This window comes from Coenobita brevimanus, chromosome 29 (genome assembly GCF_032717465.1).
Source record: "Coenobita brevimanus isolate Jiangsu-jjx chromosome 29, ASM3271746v2, whole genome shotgun sequence".
Classification (NCBI taxonomy): domain Eukaryota; kingdom Metazoa; phylum Arthropoda; class Malacostraca; order Decapoda; family Coenobitidae; genus Coenobita; species Coenobita brevimanus.
The window spans coordinates 42,019,113-42,040,205 of record NC_136982.1 but is presented as its reverse complement, the minus strand read 5'-3'; the positions used below and the strand labels follow the sequence as shown (position 1 = coordinate 42,040,205).

Sequence of the window (21,093 nt, the reverse complement as noted above, 5' to 3'; positions counted from 1 at the left end):
GAGGTTTAAATGAGTAGTGGGAATGGGTGAAAAGGCTCCGCATGGCTCCACATCATTAATTTCAGGTCATTAATCACCTACAGTATTTGCACACATTCATGTGTGAAAAATTCAACTCTTGACCCAACTCACACAATGTAGACAATATTGTTCAACTATAGGAACCATCTCAAAAGAGTTAACTTGGTTCACCTCAGGGCTGCTGACCTTTAGGTTATGTTATTTATATTAAGCTACTGTACAATATTATTACATGATCTAAATATGCTTCAACTTGCAATGGTCACGTGTTGGAATTCCTTCAAAGCTATTACTTAAAAATACTATTTTAATGACCCAAAAATCAACAGATTAAAATTACTTCAATTCCATCAGTTTATCTTTTGACAGCAATGGTCAGCTTCAGGGTTTTCTTGATGGTTAAAGAGAGATAGTAATCCCTCTATTATCCAGACTACTATTACCCAGACAATCCATTAACCGGGTGATGTGATTTGGCTGTTCGAAACCATTATTCTTAAATTTTTCCTTAATATTCACATAAAATGTGTCCGGGCTGAAATTATGGTTGTGCGAAAATTTCCAACCAGACAGGCAGGAAATAGCCCGGTGGCGCTGCCATGTCTGCCTGGGTAGTTAACCCAATGTCCACTAGAGACCCCCTTGCTCAGTCTCATTTCCTGCACAGTGATTATGTTGTAAACAGCTCCTCCTGGACAGTTGCTACGGTGGTGCACGTGGTGGCTTTTGTGGTGGTTCCCTACCTGCTTCAGGCCTTGATATTCCTCGTATGCCTCTTCCTAGGGTATGTGATGATGATTCCCCCACCAGGGAAAAGGAAGAGGGTGGTGCTGACTTTAGAAATGAAGTGGGGGATCCTGAGTAAGACTGATACAGGATGGTCCACTTCCTGTATCTTAAAGGAGTACAACCTGGCCCGTTCATCCCTACATGACATCAGGAAGGCCCGTGACAAACTCACCCAGTATGCAGCAGACCTTGGCGGGTAGAACAGACGCAATACCAAACGGAGGGCTATGAGCTTGCCCTGGCACGCTGAACTCGACTATTCCATATTGATCTGGTACAGCCAACAATGGGCTGCAGGTGTGCTAGTGCAAGGCACTGACTTGAAGGTTGCTGCCAAGAAGTTTGCCCACCTTCACAATGTCCCAGACTTCAAGGTATCTGCAGGCTGGTTGTTCAGATTCAAGCTTCGACATGGCCTTATGTATTATATGACCCATGGCGAAGCTTTGGATACTAGTGAGGAGGAAGTGGAGGAATTTTGCCAGAATTTGTTAGGCCTGATTGAGAAAGTGGGCCTCGCACTCAGTCAAGTCTACAATACTGACGAAAATTGCTTCTTCTATCGCTCAGTCCCCACAAACACCCTGGCAGATGAGAAGAAGAAGCGTGTGCCTTGCCACAAGATGTCCAAGCAACAGATACCTGCTTTGAGCTGTGCTAATCCTAACGGGATGCACTGGCTGAAGCCCATTATTGTTGGTCAAGCAAAACAGCCCTGCTGCCTTCGTGGATGGATGTCCTTCCTGTTGTGTGGTACCATTCTGTCAAGGCGTGGTTCACCTCAAAGATCTGCACAGATTGGTTCCATAGGCATTTTGTCCAGGAGGTCATCCGTTATCAAACGGAGGAACTTGGAATCCCTTATGACCAGGGAAAGGCTCTTCTCCTGGACAATGCCTCCGTGCATCTCTCCAAGAAGAAATTGGTTGTAGATGGTGGTCACATTTGGTGCATGTTTTTGCCACCTAATACCACTGCTCTGATTCAACCAATGGACCAGGGTGTTATCGTGGCCATGAAGAGGCTGTACCAACAGAGGTTCCTGGACAAGGAGAAGGCTATGCTCAAGGACGAGGACATGTAGAGTACAGTAAAGGGCTGGACATGCAAGGGCAGAGGACACTGGAGGCACTACAAGCTCAAGTCTGCAGTATACAACTGGGTGAGTTCATGGAAGGAAGTCTCTGTGAAAACCCTCAAAAGTGGTTGGTCTCGTCTCCTCCAGGAACACGAGAGCAGACACGACTTTCTGGGTGTTGACATGGACGACTTCCACACTTGCCTCTGTAACGCAGTTGAGGCTGTGGATGCTGATTACATGAGAGACTGGTTAGACAAGGATGGGGGGTGATCCCAGTTTTCAGGTTGCGTCTGACATTGAGATCGCCACTTCTGTTGCTGCTGTCCGGCCAGATGAGAGTGACGAGGATGACGAGGAAAATGCGGATGACCTGGAGAACTGCAGTACTCCAGCCATCCCCTGCCAGAGCACATTCTGGGAACACCTTGAGCAGGTGCTTGAGTATGCCGAGCACCACGATTGTGACAGAGAGAAGGTGCCTCTTTGCCTTGTGGAGGATCTGTGTTCTGTGCGGCAGAGTGTCATCTGACACCTGAATTGTCCCTCCTATTGCCAGTCCAAGATCAACTCATTTTTCAGGCCTCTGACCCCCACCCAGTACACCTCTTCTCTGACACCATCACAGCGTCAAACCACACCTTCAACGATGGAACATCAGCCTAGCACATTGTCAGCTGTTGTGTCTCCCCTGGATGTGAGTTTGCGGCAGTCTTCAGAGTCACCTGAAGTAGGCAGTCCATCACCACATCCCAAAGCCACTTCCCTGGCCCAATTGACGGAGATCCTCCTTGACTCTGACTCCAACTAAGCTCTTCAGACTACGCCACTATATCACATGGGATGTACTGCGCAGTGCAACAGCTTTGCCAACCGCAGTACAACATTCAGAGTCAAGGAGCTAGCAGGTTATTTTGCACAATGCCCAGCTAAGAAGTGTGAGTATTTACATTGATTTTATTCTAGCTTACCATATTGTACTATGATTTTGTTCTATTTTACCATGACTTTATTCCATTTTACCATTATGGTTTGTGTATCCACGGCATTTTTTGTGTGTAGCTGGTTTTCTCAAGGTTTTTTCATGTCACTGCGGGGTACGGCCTTGCAGTGGTGACTGCTTGTCTATGGTTGATGGTTCTGTTTGACCATGGTAATTGCTTAGCTGTGGTTTATGGGACTGCTTGACCAGACAGAGTAGTGTTAAACAACAGGAACAAGTGTTGTATGATGTAATGTAGCGGCCTTTTACACTGGCTTTCAAAGTTAGGTTATGTATGAATGGGGGCCAGGGGCGAAGTCCATTATCCGAACAGAGCCATTACCCAGACATGCCTTTGGCTCTATTACGTTGGATAACTGAAGGATTACTGTAATTTTGTTTAGCTGAAGGACACCTCTCCCATCCAAAGGATGAAGATTTCATGATATTTTACAAACAAATTCTCTAAGAAAAATGCAAAATATTTCTCAATGAATAAATGAATACGTATGAGATTCATTATCAAGAACACCAGACAAAAAACTAAAGCTTGGAACTGGTTAGTAAATGAGAGACAGAAGATAATTCTACTCCATCAACCCTTGTTATAGCTACCAGTATTTTCTCTTTAACTGCTGTGCTATGTATTTAATTAAATATTTCAACAGCATAATATCCTTAACACCTACTGCTTAAAGCTATGAACTAATAAGGTTTTTCTACAAGAAGTATAAGTTGTTGTTGTTGTTGCTCAACTCTGGTGTCTGGCTGAGCAGACCTGTCAAAGACGGGTAAGCAAGTGCTTCTATGGGACTAACCTACAGGTACAGTGCACTACAGTACATATATCACATTGGGATCCAGCACCCCTCTGTGGCAGACAGTGTTTCATTAGGGTGGTCCGTCCTAGAACGAGGTGCGAGGAAATATGAGGTTTAGTTCCTGAGTGGATACTGCAGCTGCTGCATTAAGGATGCACCATGCCACCACTTGTAGGCTCCTCATCAGTGCCAGAAATAAAAGTACACCAAATATATGTGATGTACTTGCAAACAGCATTTAAATTTTACAGTACAGTAAAATACCCCAATTACCGGTTTCATTTTGTAAGAAGGGAAGTATACGTCAGTCAATAATTATCACAGAAGCTTTTACAAATGTTAAAAATCACTGAGACTACAGACCTGTAACATTACCAACTAGTCTTTCCTCAAAACTAAGAGTGAACACTAGTAAAACTGTGATTACTATAAAGTACATGGCAGGATGACATAAATATTATAAAACAATGCATGTAGGCTAATTCCTACAAGTGCTGTAATCTATAAACAGAACCTCATGTACACATTAATAAACCACAAGATCAAGGTCTGGACAGATGTAGCTCAGCTTTGTGGTTTACTGCTTGTCAATATGGAATAAATGATTTGAAATTATCAGCTTATGTAACCTACCTATACCATATTTTTCCTTCAAGAGCTGCAGAGGGCTTTTTTTTTTTTTTTTTTTTTTTTTTTTTTGCTACTGACAGATAATTTTCTTCAGCTTAGAAAAGCCCCTTTGACAAGAGTTAAATCTCAAATGAATTTCACATCTATGCTGCAGACCTTCTACAGGACAATACACGTAACTAGAAAGTATTACTAATTCATGGTAACTGCTACATCTGATCCCAATTGATATACATACAACAAGTGCTGTGTTAACAATGTTAGAAATTTAAGGCCTCCAAATTGCTACACACTACTCTACACAAAAAATACTACCTAACAGTTAGTAAAATAACTAAATGTTATGCAACCCTTTTCACAAAAATGCATGGTAGACCCTTTCCCAACTACGGATATACCGTAATTTGATTTTCCTTTTCAGCTAATCTCATCATTATACAGTAATAAACTGTACAAAACCCTTCAATCTGGTGATGAATTTTGTATTATATTTTGCCATCAGACTACTTTATTCACTTTAAGACTGAACTTTAAAAGTGGACGGGCTAGACAAAGCCCTCATTAACCTCTTCAATAAGTGACCTTCTTGAGTTAAATATAATCCAGAAGTTGCAAGAATAAACTAAAAATGCATCACCAGACTTAAGGGAGTTACAAATGATCTTATCAGCCCATTCCCTGCTATGAATGTACTTAGGTATTATATTCCACATGATATTTGATACTTGTATTAATCTGTTGGGTAAACCTTGGCAGGCAAAGGGTTAAAGCTGTGTGGATAAGCAAACCCACAAATGTCTTCAGAGAAACAAACTACAATAACTTTCGCAATGGTTTCAAAACCAGCTGTTGTTTTTCTTGTCAATGTTGTTTTGATCCTAGTCTCATCTGAAATGTGAATTCAATGGACTGCACGCCTAACCTGCCCTTTTCCAGCCGCCACTATCCTCCTAGCAAGGGACACAGAAATAGTCAAGGGACATTTGCATAACCACACAGTTGTGCTGCCGGGTTATACTGACACCACTACATGAAGGTGTCCCTCTCCAGCCATACAACCAGCCATAAAATGATTAAACAGTGAATCATCTCTACCTCAACTACTCTCTTCAATATGGTGACAACTTTTATACTTTAATCATGCCTACACCAAACAATTTTATTTAGCTTAGAGATTAATGAAGGCTATATTTAACAAACATCTCGGAAAGTCTCTCCCAAGCTAAACAAAATTATCTGGAGATAACAAGAATAATTTAGTAAAACATGTCACCTGATAAGGAGTTAATACAGGACCAAATAAATATAAATGTTAATTTTTATCTCTCATGCCCATTAAGACTCCCAGATAATAAATAACTTCTTAACAGGGGGACAATCTATTTATATAAAAAAAAAAAAAAAAAAAAAAAAAAAAAAAAAGTTTCTAAAATACTGTACTCTCATTAGATGTCTGCAAATATTGACTGGAGCAGCCAAGGAGTACTGTTAGGTACGAGATAATCCTAGTATAAGTTCAATACATGTAATGTATAGGTTAAATTTGCATTAGATCTGTTAATACCTTAAACTTAAAATGCCAATAGGCCATGCCTGTAATAGATCTGTATTAGTTACATTTATAATAGTTACATTTAATATGTAAATAGGTTAAACTAAATTAGATCTATTATTTGCTTAAGTTTAATCCATGAATAGGTTATTTGGTATTTGTTCTATTTTCAGTTTAGGCCATACTATAATACAAATATTGGTAAATATGGCTTAGATGAGTTCAGGCAAATTAAATCTGGGTCATGTCACCTTAGTTTAGGCCATGGTATGACCTTTAACAGCACAGTACATTAATCCTTACAGCCCAGGCACACCTGTTATATTTCTTCTGATGGATGCCAGATGATTATCAGGTTAAGTATGACATCCTGGGCTATATGAGTTACAGATAAATCACTCCAGTGCACCACAGGTCATGAAGTTTCATCAACAACCATGGAAGAACTAGGCACCGAAGCTTTTCCCTACCATAAATCCATCTCTCTCTTAATCTTTAGGATTTCATCTCATAATGTCTTGGGTAGGCAGTGCCATTAACATCAGTCTCTCATTACTTCCTATTAAGTACTGCTCATTCAGCTCATGAAAAATTGGGTTAAACTCCTTGGCATAAGAAAAACCAATGCCCTGTCTATTCTTACATATAAAACTGGCATTTTCACCAAGAAGTCAGTATGCCTGAGTTCAAGAGATTACCAATACAATTGACTAAGAAGGGTTAATTGCAAGAGGGTCAAAAGCGATTGCATTTAGGGTGGCCCCTGGTTCACAATCATATACAGTACTTAATGGATTGCATGTATCCAGCCAATTCTGTAAGCTTAGACAAGGATAGCTACCGTACTTAAGAAGGTGGTCACTCCGAGCAGCATAGAGTGCCAGTAACGATCTTATTTATCAAATCTGTACATATTTGAGCAGAATGGTTCATCATATCTAACTTTAGTTCTACATATCTATTCTATGCATCAGAGTAAATCTATTCTGCAGATCATAAATGGCTGGAATATTCTGCTATTTAAAAAAGTGCGAAGTTACATTACCTTGCAGAAGCGGCACTTAGCAATACTGCACTTACATGTAGCTATATATTATTCTAACTTCTCCAAACACTTCTCTGCTGGAGTGTGTGCCTTCCTGCTGCTTGTTTTTAACACCTACAGTACACTTTGAAAATGCAGATTTTATTTTACTCTTATTGCAACCAGATAATTATATTCAGCCTGAGAGTATCTGATGAGTACTGGGTTTATGAAGGCTATATCTAACCCATATGGTTCAAAAACTCTCTCCTTAGCTGAATATAACTGTCTGAAGGTAGATAATCAGGAAGAAGAGGGTCACGGTAAAGATTCTGCCTTACTAAATATCTAAATCTCTCACTTAAATACTTAGGAACAAGTGTCTGCTATGTCACCTGCATGAACTGCATGATCATTTTGCAAGAGGAATAAAATCTGGGTATGAAATATAAATTATCTGACAATGCTCTAAGCTACATAATATATCAGTGCAGCCATAACCCATACTCCCTCCACATCCTCTATTCCTACCCTTGGCTGAAGAGAAGTTGTGGCCAGACTTTTACACCAAAGATATGCTGTTGGAATACTATTTTCACTTTAACCTCACCAATACTTTCATCTGTCTGAAACTTATCTCCTGCAGATCAATGGCAGAAAAAGACAATGCTGCACCTCTACATCCTTTCCATTGCACTCATTTTTGACTAACATCATATGCTTGTGTTAATCTACTGCTACAACTCAGCATTCAAGGTAAGGAGGCTGCAAATTTAGGCCAAGTTAGCATACAAAGTATAATTCAAAGCTTTTCCAAACCACACAAGTAACAGTGCCATGATGTATTATTCCTCACACAGTTGAGCAAAGCCTCTCATCCATACCTTCACAATGAACTAAGGGTCTTATCACAATGAATGAAGAAGTATTGCTGGTATTTTGATCTATATATCTATCTAATGCCAGACGCCTCAACCTGTTCGGGGTGGCCACAAACAAATCGCCTCCATGTCGCCCTGTCCCCCGCCATTTCACTGCCCCACTCCCAACTCACACCCCCCTCTCTCATATACCTCTCCACCCCATCCTTCCATCTCATCCTCAGCCTCCCCCTCCCTCTTCCCCCATCCACCTCACTCACATACACTCTCTTCATCAGTCTTTCACCCTCTATCCTCTCCATATGGCCAAACCACCTCAGTGTATTCCTCCTAACGCTTCCTATCACATCCACATCCACACCACAACGCTCCTTTATATTCTCATTTGTCAGCCTGTCTCTCCACGTAACTCCACAGGCTCTTCTTAAATAACTCATTTCCACTGCTCTCACTCTCAACTTGTGTCCTTCCAGCAACGTCCAAGCTTCACTTCCATACATTAGAGTCGGTATCACAATACTGTCATGTAGTAACTTTTTCACTTCCATGCTCACTTCCCTGCTTCTTATCACTGCTTTCAAGGAACCAGCAACCTTTCTTCCCTGCTGTACCCTTTCAAACACTTCACCCTCCAAACCTCCATCCTTACTCATCACACTACCCAAGTACAGTACTTAAACGTACTCGCATTTTCCAATTCCTCACCATCCAACCTCGCTGTACATTCACTGACTTCACCTCTCTCAAAGACCATCACTTTACTCTTCCCTACATTCACCTTTAGATTCCGTTTCTTACACACTCTCCCAAACTCATCCACCAAGCCTTGCAGCTCTCCTTCGTCTTCACTCAACAACACAGTATCATCTGCAAACAACAGTACAGGGAGTTTCCAAACACTACCCTCTCTCACCAGGGCCACTCCAACATCCACTACCCTACCTCGTACCTCTTTTATTACCCCATCCATGTATAGACTGAACAACCATGGAGACATGACGTCCCTGTTTCAACCCAACCTTCAAAGAGAAAAATTCACTCAGTTCACCATCCACACGCACTGCAGCCTTAGCACCATCATACATACTCTTCACAGCATTCAACAACTTCCCATCTACTCCATATATTCTTAATACTTTCCACAATCCTTGTCTATCCACCCTGTCATATGCTTTCTCCAAATCCATGAAAGCCGCATATAACTTCTTTCCCTTCTCTAGAAACTTTTCCACTAAAGATCTAAGAATGAATATCTGATCTACACAACCTCTTCCCTTCCTAAAGCCTTCCTGTTCTTTTCCAACTAATTCCTCTGTTCTTTCTCTAACTCTGTCAAAAAGTATCCTACCATACACTTTTCCTATTATACTAAGAAGACAGATGCCCCTATAATTACCACACACTTCTTTTTCCCCTTTTCCTTTGTACAAGGGAATAATTATACCTGATTTCCAATCCTCCGGGACTCTACCTTCCTCCCAGGCCAATCTGCACATTTTCCACATCCATTTTGATGCTTTTCTAAATTCCAAAAGAAAAAGTGTCTACATGTACCACTCTTTATGTTGCTGAGCAAAGCTTCTAATTCACACCTTAACACTACACAGCATGGTAAGGCTGCTGGTAATTCAAAGCTTTTTTAAACTGCATGAGTAACAGTCTCTAATTCACACCTTAACACTGAATAACAAGGTCTTTGCTCAGGGTGAAACTCTGCCTACAACATCCCTCTAGCCAGGAGTACAAGCAGAGGAAGAATAGAAACAAGACTCGTGACTGATTTTAGGGGGAATTATTCAATTACCTGTTCAGGGAATGGTTCTGGTATGCAGCCTCAGGTAAACTGATCCTCCTATGCAAAATCTATATATATTCTGAAGCTGCACTTTGGACCCACCAGGCGTGAAACTGAAGGCAAGAATAACTTCACTTGTTTATGGATGGCACCCCTGCAAACATAATCACACCAACACAGAGACATTATCCATTCACGGTATTTTGCTAATATGAGTAGCAGCAGGTAAAAGACAATTTAATTTTGGTTAGTCAAGTGGCACGACTTCCAGTATATATAATAATCTACTGATTTTTTGATGGATGTATAGAAAACTTTCAGGATTTAACCTAATCAGTAAAATTTTTTGAAGTACTGTACACAAATTCTTACACCAGTGGTGAGCACTGATCTGGATGGACTCCATTCCTCAATGGAGAAAGTTACAGTACCGTACAGCTATAAAAACCAAATAAATAGCAAATCTGAGATAAGAACCCTCTTAAGAGCAGAAATAATTATGATAAAAGGTTAAGCTCAAAAGCTGAAACATCAGAAGGGTAAAACAGCATATAAAAACGTATTAGGAATGAAAGCTAGGCCATCACCAAGAGCCTGATCAGTAAGATGGGGGTGTGGGACCTACACCATACTGCTGAGGTGGTGGTGGTGTCTGGTTGTATGGCGGGGCATAACCAGGGCCTCCAGAGTATGGTGGTGGGGGACCGTAGCTGTTGTTGGGAGCGTAGGCCATGCCGGCCAGTGGTGGAGTCTGAGAGTAGGCAGGTGGTGGGGCAGCAGGGCCATCCTCCACCCATACACATGCCAGGTGCAGGTCCTGGGGGGCGCTGGCCACATTCAAGTACGTCAATGTAGCAGGGTTTGTGCGATGGTTGAACTCACAGAAGTGGTCATTGTTGAGTGCAATCTGTGAAGGAAAAAAAAAAAAATTTTAGTATGATAATTGAACTCAAAAGAGTGGTCACTGCTGAGGGCAGACTGAGTGGGGAGGGGGGAATGGAGCTATGTCAGAGTAGCAGGATTAGTGCAATGGCCGCATTCATAAAAGTCATCACTGTTGAGGGGGGGAGGGGAAGAAGGTAGCAGGACTTGTGCAATGGCACTTGGAAAAAAAAAAAAAAATGAGATGCATAACTATACAGTTCTAATGTATATTACCTCATTAGCCAGAGATTCTGCCCATCCTCTGCCACTACTCCTGGCTGGAAGAAAGATGTAACTGTTCCTTAACATTAACCCCTTAATTGCGATGTTCCTTTTAAAAGAACCTATTGACAGACTGTGTCGTTCCTTTTAAAATCCACAGTTGTTTAAAAAGCTGCGCCCTGTATTCTGCAGCGAGTATTTTGCGTATTCATCCGTCCACACTTGGGGTTGCCAGTTCGTCAGTTTTGCTTCCTGCTGACTGCATTGCTCACACAAACAAGGCTAGTTTGTTACAGCGACCACAAAAACACCAAAAATGACGTTACTTCCACTTATCTCTATGGACACGTAGATGCACCTAGACATTCACAAAAGTGCCAATTGTTAAGTAGAGAAGTTTAGTTTTCTTGTGCATGTATTATTATTATTTTTTTTCTAGTGTATGAATATGAATATTATCGAACTGAAAATGGGTAACTTTTGGGTTGATTGCCACACCTGGGGCATCACTTTTGCCACCTTAGCCACTGTCAAGAGGTTAAATAAACGAATTTTGACCAATGTTAATCCCTTCAATCCAATGACATCTTTAGATGCTTTCAGTCATCTTATGAGATTTCTCATAGTGAAAGGATTAATGAAAATTACATCTCTTTAGCTCAAGATGTCCCTCTCATGCTGGATAAAATAATTTGACAAGGGCTGGGCAAAAAAACAGACAAAAAATATATATAAATGTTCTCACGTTGAAGGAGCTAAGATAATAGTCTGAAGCTTTTATAAACTGAAATAATAGCAGCAGCTATTCACACAAATTGCTAATAATAAAGTGCAGCACAACTCCAAACTATTAGCTTAACATCAGATTACAGAACTTCATTTAGCATGATGTGACTACGACTTTCCACCAGTCAAGGGCAGGGTACAGCGTGAACAAAATTATGTCACACAAGTACAGGGTATTGTATACAATCAAGGGCACAACTTAGTCTTGTATTTCACCTTTTCTACTTCTCAAATTCCTCTCCTGGCTACTATTTCTAGGCTCAGATGGCCTTCAGGCAATTAAGAAATTCATGAAGGCTAGGTGTAACCTCCCTAGTTCAATAACTTTCTCTTCAGCTGCAAGTATACACTAAGTACCATATGGCAAGAAAAAAAATACATAAGTCACTGGGCTGGAAAGACTAATAGCTAAAGACAACATAAAAAAGTCAGCTTATGCTGAACACTGAAATGCAATGTGTTACACACATCAGAAGTAAATACACTAGGTTACACATTTATATGAAGAATATAAACAATACAGTCTGGGAAAACTTTTTGCATTCCTCTGATGGCTGATATATTCCAATGCTGAGAAAGGCCTAGTATGTTTCTCTGCCAACAGATTATTGGCACTGATATGACGTGTCACATAAGAAAAGGACAGACATATCTTAAGTGTGAAGCAAACAGTAAAATAACAGGCCATCTTTTACCATGAACTGCACCTTGAACATTCCTAGATGACACTCATTAGAAGAAAATATGCTATGCAGCAAGTCCTTAATATGTCATTTTTTTTTTTTTTTTTTTTTTTTTTTTTTTTTTATAAGGATATCCACAGTAAATTACAAATTGCCTGTTATAGTTTCACTACTACCCATAAGGTTGTCAGCTTCTTCCAATTTATATGATGAACTGTGTGTAAAATGCTGTAAAATTTTGGAGCATATTCTTGACTAGCTTAAAATGAGGACATTTGTACCTTGAACTACATGAGGTCACACATTCATTGTAAGAAGTTTCTGTGCAAGTGGTCCTCAGTATAAATAGGGGATTCGTTCCAATACATCACACCTTTTTTTTTTCCTTAAAACTAGTATATACTATACACTGCAGGAAAACAAGCAAATCAGCTTCATAAGTAGCACTGGAATTTTAGTTACTGTAAGAAGTTTTCTGTATTGTGCTGTGGACATGAGGAATATCAAAATGAGCAGCTTATGACAAGGATTAACAGCAGCTTTGAAGTCATGTGGTTATATACTCATCAGCAAATACTGTACAGGGCAGTCCATCTATAATGCTCCTCTTCCAACTTGCCAGGTGATTTCTCATGTGTCGTGGGAATAGATTACTGAAGTTAGTGTTCTCAAAGTATACCTCACATCACTTACTCATTTGCTACTCCCACTGCCTCAAACTTGCCACACCAGCAGACTGAGCCATCCTCACAACACAATACCACAGTCATAGTGAATTGCTAGCAGAGCATTATTTGCAGATCACCCTGTGTACTGAACTGTGCTGTGAACATCAACTAGTCACGTGTCAGCGTTCATCAAAAGAAAATATAATGTACTGCACTGGGCGACACATTTATCAGATGAGAATTTATTAAATACCAAGTTCTCGTTACTAGCACATTTTTCTCTCCCTTTTTAGTATTAAGTCCACAATAAATAATGCAAAAATAATGTCCATTACAGTTCCACGGCTATCTACATGACAAACTTGCACTATGGTAAATCTTTAACTGCATTAGCTCACACACTCATTAGAAGGAACCATATTACACCCTGAAACTGCATTCAGTATACATTATATTATATTAGATTAAATACTTATTAGAAAATGTATACAGTACAGTACCTTGAACACCATTGGGTCACATAGTATGGTGACATCAAAGTTCTGGCCACGAGCAAACGCCACAGAGCTGGTGGACTCCTCCTGTCCCCAGCCAGCTGCCCGAGTGAAGGCATTTCTTCCTATCACACCCTCCACCACACGGCCATATATGCAAAGACCTATCTCATCTGTTGGATCACCAGTTGGCCCAGACTGCAGTTTTAAGATAAAGCTGAAAATACACAGAGCATAATGAGAATAATGTACAGTAGTTTGCTTGTAGTCAAACATGACAGAAACTGGACAAGTCATTAAGCCAGTCTGGAATTTTATGAGGCTAAAAAGTACAGTATATATGTGTCAGAAATATTACCGTATACAGATAGCACTGTTCATGTATTCAGGTATGACTGATTCTGGACATAAAATAACAAGCATTATACATAGCTGATAACTGCTGTAAATATGGAAATTACACACTATAGTCCATTTGCCTTCATCTGACTGAAATGGCCCATATTCACAACTCAGTTGCCATGTCATGGTTGCATAAAATTCAGTAAGCCTTAGCAACACTCTATAGCATGACTCAAGTGACTAAATCTACTGGTGTAAATTATTAACAATGGAAATTTTGTCCTAGGATCCTATGCAGAAATAGAATGCTATGGTACATACTGTACTACGAAAGATGAACTCTGACTATATGTTTTCCACCTCACAAAAAGAAGTGTCAAAGAGTTTTGGGTTGTCAATTGGATTTGAGGAGAGGTAAAGAGCACAAATATATTTTATCAGATTGTATGACAGCTACAATAGAAGCACACAGAAGTCTTGAGTGAAAGTACAAGGAAGGTCTTTGTATAGCTATTGTAAGCTGAATAAAATATTCTGGTGGTGGCAAGAATACAGCATAATTAAAAGTACATCATGGTCCTGCATGGGTTTTGACACAAGTACAAGTTAGGTCTTTGTGTATGTATTGTAACTTGAATAAAATCTCCCAGAGTTAGCAGGAATATACCATAATTTAAAATGGGTCACGGTACTGACAGGATGAAGACCAGCCCTTTCCTACCTGTTTGCCGTGGGAGTGAAGGTGCCAGTGACGTGAATGATCTTTCCAGGGCTGATGCCTCCAGGGATTTGAGTCATGTACGGCACACCCTAAAACAAAAAAATTATCGTGTCCCTCGCTTTTAATCATGATACCCTGTCTACTTTCCCCTTGCTCTAAAACTACCACCTCTCAATCTTGACTGCTGACCTTTAACATGAGACTAACACTAGACTACTGTGTCGGGAATGATGTGCTATGGAAAGAATGTAGAGAAACAAACATGTACAGGCAAACCTTATTTTATGACTGACTGACTTGTGATTTGTTGCTTAAACAGACACAAGATTTTGGCACCATTCTTTAATACATGACCATCATTTTTTCTTACACAACTCTACTTTATTTACTTACAGTACACAAGAGCTACCATCCCCTACAAAGCCTCATCAGTCAACGTATGATAATATTCACTTATACACTCCCTACAATCCCTATGAAGATGGTCTTTGAAATCAGTCACTACCACTTGTGTCAGTGTCATGTCAGTGGTCAAACAATAATATGATTGGACATAAAGAACCAAGTGAAGTACAGTGATGCAAAATAACTACTGTACCAGTTTAGCAGAGTTGGAAAATTATTTTCATATCTGAGTTGTGTGGCTGACTACATCCAGAACTACCGGTACCGTATATCTCCACAGAACCCATGTTGGTGGGGGCAACCATCATTCACTCACTCAATGTACAGCACAGTATGATAGTGCTGTCTTTCAGTGACCATACACTCAGTGACAACCCTAATGGTTTTCTGTAACCCAGGAAATAATTTACAATGCTCGGTGGTGGACATTTAACCAAAGACAGGTTGAAACAGGGTGATGTGGAACCTAAAATGGTGCCCGTGTTATTTGGTGGACACACACATATGTGGTAACCATCCAGGAACAAAATCTCTACACACTTCCAAGCACCTAACAGTCACAATAATATGGCTGTCTGCCACAAAAAACATCACTGCACAGGATAGGCCAATAGGGGCAACTGCATGCCTTTGGCTGATGGGTCTGCTTGACCAGACAGACCACAGTTGCTCTGCTGCTACAGGTACTACTACCACCAACAACGTTGTTAGCTATATGTCTGACTGATGACTGAACAGTATCTGACTGGTTTTCCATTAACAAATCCCAATTGTAAAATGAGGTCTGCCTGCACAATGGAATACTGTATTAACACAAGACTTAGCTATGGATATGATAATAGAGCTTTATCTCATACTACCACTGAGATACAGGAAATAAGCAACAAAAGAATAAAAGTCTCTACACATTAAAATGTGTGACAAAATCCCAAATTGTACATGCAAGTTCCCCCATGCACTGCACATATCCACCCAAAATGTACTGTGGTTGCTGTATACATTCCTGGTGACCAATGGTTAATAAACTCCTTTAATACAAAAGATTCCAAAGATGAAGAAAACTGTCTGGTAGCATCAAAGGTAAACTGAAAAGGCCATCACTGAGATTCAAGAGGCTAGAGCTCAAATCATAAATGGGATAAACTGCCCCTAATTCAGATGGACATTCATGGAACATTAACAAGTAGATATAATGAGACTATATCCTACTGTACAGAGTGCTGTCAGTATTAACACAGAAAAGATAGACACATTTTATCTTCATCTCCTCATCAGATTCAGAATTTATCACTGGGAGAAAAAAAAGAAAAGATGGCTGTCTTCCCCTCTACAATACATTTTAACTCTTTGAACCTGTTGACATTTTTATTATTAATATTCATGTGTTCATCAAACATTTTTATTCTGCCTGGGAGACACTTTTCAAACTAGAGGGTTAGATATTGCCTTCATTTATCCAGTCACAAGAAAAGATCTCCCTCATAAATGAAGAAAATTGTCTGGAGGTGGCACGAAAAAATCAAATACGGACATTGCTGGATTCATGGGATTAAGTTTATGGTCAAGGGACTGTGAATTCTTTTCAGACAGGAATTACTTGAGGATTATGTCTCAGTTCCAGATTCCCATTTTCCTGTATTACAAGGAAATATATTAATCCCTTCACTCCAGTGACATTTTTCTATTCTTCTTCCTACCAGCAGATACTTTTATTTACTATGGGGTCAGATACCAAGTATATCCTTCATTAACTCTTTTGCTAAAAGAAACCCCTCCAGAATTTGAACAAAAAATTGTATAGTGGCAGCACGTAAAAATAAAAAGTACCATACATCACATGAATGGGGCTAAGTTGCTACAGTGCACTCCTACACCAAATACTGTAAATAAAACAGAAACTGCCAAAGTGGAGGCAAGGTTCCACGTCATGCCAGTCCACTGTGAAAAGATTACATTAATTATTTGGTATCAATCTTTGTCTCAATGCAGAATACATTCTGTAATATGGCATGCAGGCTAACCACATCTGATGCTCATACCTGTTCTATCAGCAACCACCAGAAACTGTAATCTTGTATACAGTGTTGCCCTTTCAGTTTTGTGACTATTAATACCATAAGCTGATCTGTAGGGTTGCCACATCTGTACAATGATACAAGAAGCTCGTTTTCTTGTCCAGACTCCTGACCCTTAGGGCAGTGTACTGTCTATCTATCTATCTACTGCCAGACGCCATAATCCCGTAACAGGTAGCCATTTGACTCTGAGTTATTTGTTTTACAGGGAGGGGCACTAACCCTCCACCAACCCACTTGCTGACACGTAGGGAGCACGTATGGTTTGGTTATATGGTTACCACCCAGCCCTGTAAATGGTTTCTTGGCTTACAGGAAACCATATGGCTTGTCACTCAATGTAAAGCCACCTGTAAAGGAAAGAAAAACAATAAGAAGTGACAGGAAAGATGGAAAAAATAGGTAGAGAGGAGGGCAGGCACAGAAAAAGAATGATAAAGGCTAAGGAAGAAGTACTGTAGGCAGCACTACATCAAGTGAGTGGATGATGGTTGCCACCACCTACCATTAACTACTGATCTTTTAAAACTGAGGATGGCATTTATATTTTATTCTTCCTACCAACAGACAACCTGATCCACCTTCATAAAGACTTTTCAAACAAGCGGGATTAGATACAGCCTTCGGTACCACCTTCCATGACAGGCCTTTCCTACGTTAAATTATCTACCTGAAGTAGCAAGAATGAAACAAGCAACACATTACTGAAGTGAAGTAGTCAAGTCACACAAGTAATATTTGAGTGGAATCTTCCTAACTTCAAAAATATCTTACAATATGGAATATAAAGGAATCATGGTAAACAGTACAGTAACAACACACAACACTTACTGGATTGTATACTGGCGGCCCCATCTTCAAATGTTACACGAGTCCCACACTTCTGGGGGGGAAAAAAAAAAAGACAATCATTTACTTGACGTTATATGCTGAAGTAAACAATTCCATTCGGTAATTCTACTGTAGTCTATTTTGTAAGCACACTTGACAGGCAACTTGAAATACATACCACTGTTTTACTTATTACATAATATGTATATATATTTTTGAAGCATACAATTCTAGGCATAGGCTTCACAGCTTGTTTCCAGAGGCCCAGCAGTCCCTCCCACATACCACTCACTTACACATCACCATTTCAGGTCTAACATACACTGTCCACACTGCATATATGCTAAGGATGTCTCATAAGTGTACTGGTATTCCCAGGGGTCTTATGATACTTTGGAGGGTTATTATTTGATCAGAAAAGTCTGCTTTACTGAAACTTAAATCCTTAAACTGTTCCCTGCCCCAGCCTGGAATTCAACTTAAGTCAGCTAGGAAGACAAACCACCCCTTGACTGACTTAACTACCACCTCCCCATGCATCCAGGTGTGGGGGCACGTATGCTTTAAGCAACAGGCTTCATAACTGATGTCAGCTTAACAGACCCTTCAACTAGGCTGGGTTGAGAGCCCTGCCCACCTAGCACATGCAGGGAATTCCCTGGCAGAATCCTCAGTAAGTCACCTAACACCAGTTGACACTGATTCCTTTTTCTCCTCCTAATACTCAAGGAGGTCACGGTTTTGACAGGAACAAAGTGCTGGCACTTCCTCAACCTTCAAAGTCAGGGGAGGATTTGCCAATCACCTACCGAAAGGAGCGTGGGTTTCCTAGGCATCAGGCCTGGCTATCTAGGTGGACTGCCAACAATGACCAATGAGATCCAACTACCCTTACAGGTGGATGCTGGCTTATGAAACTCATCAACCTTTTGACATCTCCTCACTAGGCAAAGCCAGTGGGGATGCCGGTTCAACTGCCAACATTCAAACCATGAAACAGGTAGTACTGGATTACATGGTACCAGTAGCAGATCAATGTCTGACCTGACTAATAAACAGAACTAACCTATAGAAAGAAAATGTACAGGCAGTCCTTCACTGATGTTACAATATATAACTTCTTCAGGTCAGTAATGAAAAAAAAAAGTGCCTCTGCCTTTCAATACAATAGCCTATATAGTTCTTATAGATAAATGTTCTCATCTTTTATATATACAGCAAACCTATCTATCTATTGCCAGATGCCTCAATCCCATAGAGGATGGCCACAAACGAATTACCTCCATGTCGTCCTGTCCAATACCATTTCACTCCCTTGCTCCCAACTCACACCCCCCTCTCTTATATCCTGGACCTCTCCACTCCATCCCTCCATCTCATTCCCAGCCTCCCCCTCCCTCTTCCCCCCTCCACCTCACTTACATATCCTCTCCTTGCTAGGCTCTCACTCTCCATCCTCTCCACATGGCCTACCCTACTGTAAGTAAATCTATCTTTAATGTACCTGCAAAAACAGACAGTTATAAACTGGAGAATCCTCCACTCCATATTAACAAAATACTAAAAGACACACTTGCATTAAAAGTCACAGAGAAGAATGCCCTCCAAATTTAGTCTGCCAGTACACATTAAAACAACAAAGGGGATGACTGTTCAAAAACTTTGGCAGTACTGACGTAACTTAATTACTTTTAACCCGATAGCTGCGATGTATTTATATGATGGAAAACTTGTGGCTGTGACGTACATCATAACGAGCAAGCTTTTTTTGAAACGGGTGCATTACATGTTTCTCCCATATATCCTCATTACTTCACCATGGATGACCTAAGGCAAATAATGAACTCATATTTGTTTTTCCTACACTTTTCCATGCACTTTCATTTCATACACTCAAAAATAATTTTTGGAAAAAATTTTTTCCCATTTTTTTGAACATGGAGGGGTAGACCAGGAAACCTAAAGCTGCAGTTGTCAGGTTACATTCAGTTAATATAAAACACTTTAACGTACTGGTATTTCATTTTGGCTAATCTATCTATCTATAGCCACACACCATAATACAGTAAGGGGTGGCCGTTTGTCTCTGAGTTACCGGTAGTTGTTTTACAGGGAGGGGCACTAATTCTCCACCAACCCACCTGCTGACATGTATGGAACACATAGGAGTTGGCTATATCGTTACCACCCAGCACTGTACGTGGTTTCCTGGCTTACAGTAAACCATTAGGCTTTTCACTCAATATAAAGCCACCTGAAAATGGAATAGTAATATAAAGTGACAGGAAGGATAGGAGAAATAGGAAGAGAAGAAGGTAAACACAGATAAAGAATGATATAGGTGAAGGAAGAAGTAGGCAGCACTACGTCAAGTGAGTGGATGATGGTCACCACCATCTACCCCAAATTGTGGCTAATGCTGAATAATCTTTCTGGTGGGATAGTTACCGTCAATGGGGTTTCAGCCTGTCAAGTTAAAAAACTTCTAGACTCATTATGGTGATATGGGAATATAGGTATCATGGTGTAATGATTTTTCTTTCAACAATCTGGCAGACATGGAAAATATAAGCAAAATGGCAAACAATTATAAGGTAAATGTAAATCCATAAAAAAAGGCCAACTTGGATGTCGAGTTCATAAAAAAAAAAAAAAAAATGCCCAATAACTCTCATATTAGCTTCAAGTTAAGGCTAAGTCGCTGTTATATATTAAAAATTAATCTGGCTACTGTCACCCCAATTTCACTGAGTTTAGGTGGGGTCAAAGAGTACTCAAAGAAAAAGTACCATACCCAAGGTCGATATTTAACTCTACCTTTAAATAATTTAGGCTTTGTAGCCTTTCCCACATCATGATTCGTCACAATATCCAGCATTAACCATTATCTCTACGTATATAACTAATGAAGGGGCAAGTTATACTATACCAAAATATCTAGGTCGTCTCCACAAGTCAGCCAACACTGATCTTCACGCATGTACTGTCACTTGCACATACTTGATACGACAATAATTTTGAAAGCCACATCATTCTGAGTCGACACTGTATATTAAATCGCAATCTATACGCGATCACTGTCCACACAATATAATGAACTTGTTAATTAAAATTACAACAATTCTCCAAGATAAACCCTGAAGTTGGTGTGACGTAATAAGATATTTAACTTTGGCAAAGGTTTAGGATTAAGCGTGATAAGGGATGAATGTAGCTTATATCGTACACTCTCTGATAAGATTATGTCAATAAATGGAATGCAAGTGGTGGATGAGGAGGAATAACGGGAAACAGGGATGAATGGTTCAATCCAACATAGTAACGAAATATTGAGAAGAGGCAAGAGAAGGAAAATTTATGTAAGAGATA

The 21,093-nt window shown here is 40.1% G+C and overlaps 1 protein-coding gene across 1 annotated transcript in view; it reads right to left on the bottom strand.

Annotated features, from left to right (window-relative positions):
* Nucleotides 1–20,684, bottom strand: part of LOC145395061 (uncharacterized) — a 28,271-nt gene extending 7,587 nt beyond the window's left edge. The window contains exons 1-7 of the mRNA XM_080268816.1: nt 20,654–20,684; nt 17,725–17,776; nt 14,414–14,502; nt 13,357–13,567; nt 10,206–10,480; nt 2,990–2,992; nt 1,030–1,056 (exon numbers count right to left, since the gene is read on the bottom strand). Of these exons, the coding sequence (XP_080124942.1) occupies nt 1,030–1,056; nt 2,990–2,992; nt 10,206–10,480; nt 13,357–13,567; nt 14,414–14,502; nt 17,725–17,748 (629 nt within the window). The 5' untranslated portion in view covers nt 17,749–17,776; nt 20,654–20,684. The remainder of the gene's footprint in view (nt 1–1,029; nt 1,057–2,989; nt 2,993–10,205; nt 10,481–13,356; nt 13,568–14,413; nt 14,503–17,724; nt 17,777–20,653) is intronic.
* Between the last annotated feature and the right edge of the window lie 409 nt (nt 20,685–21,093).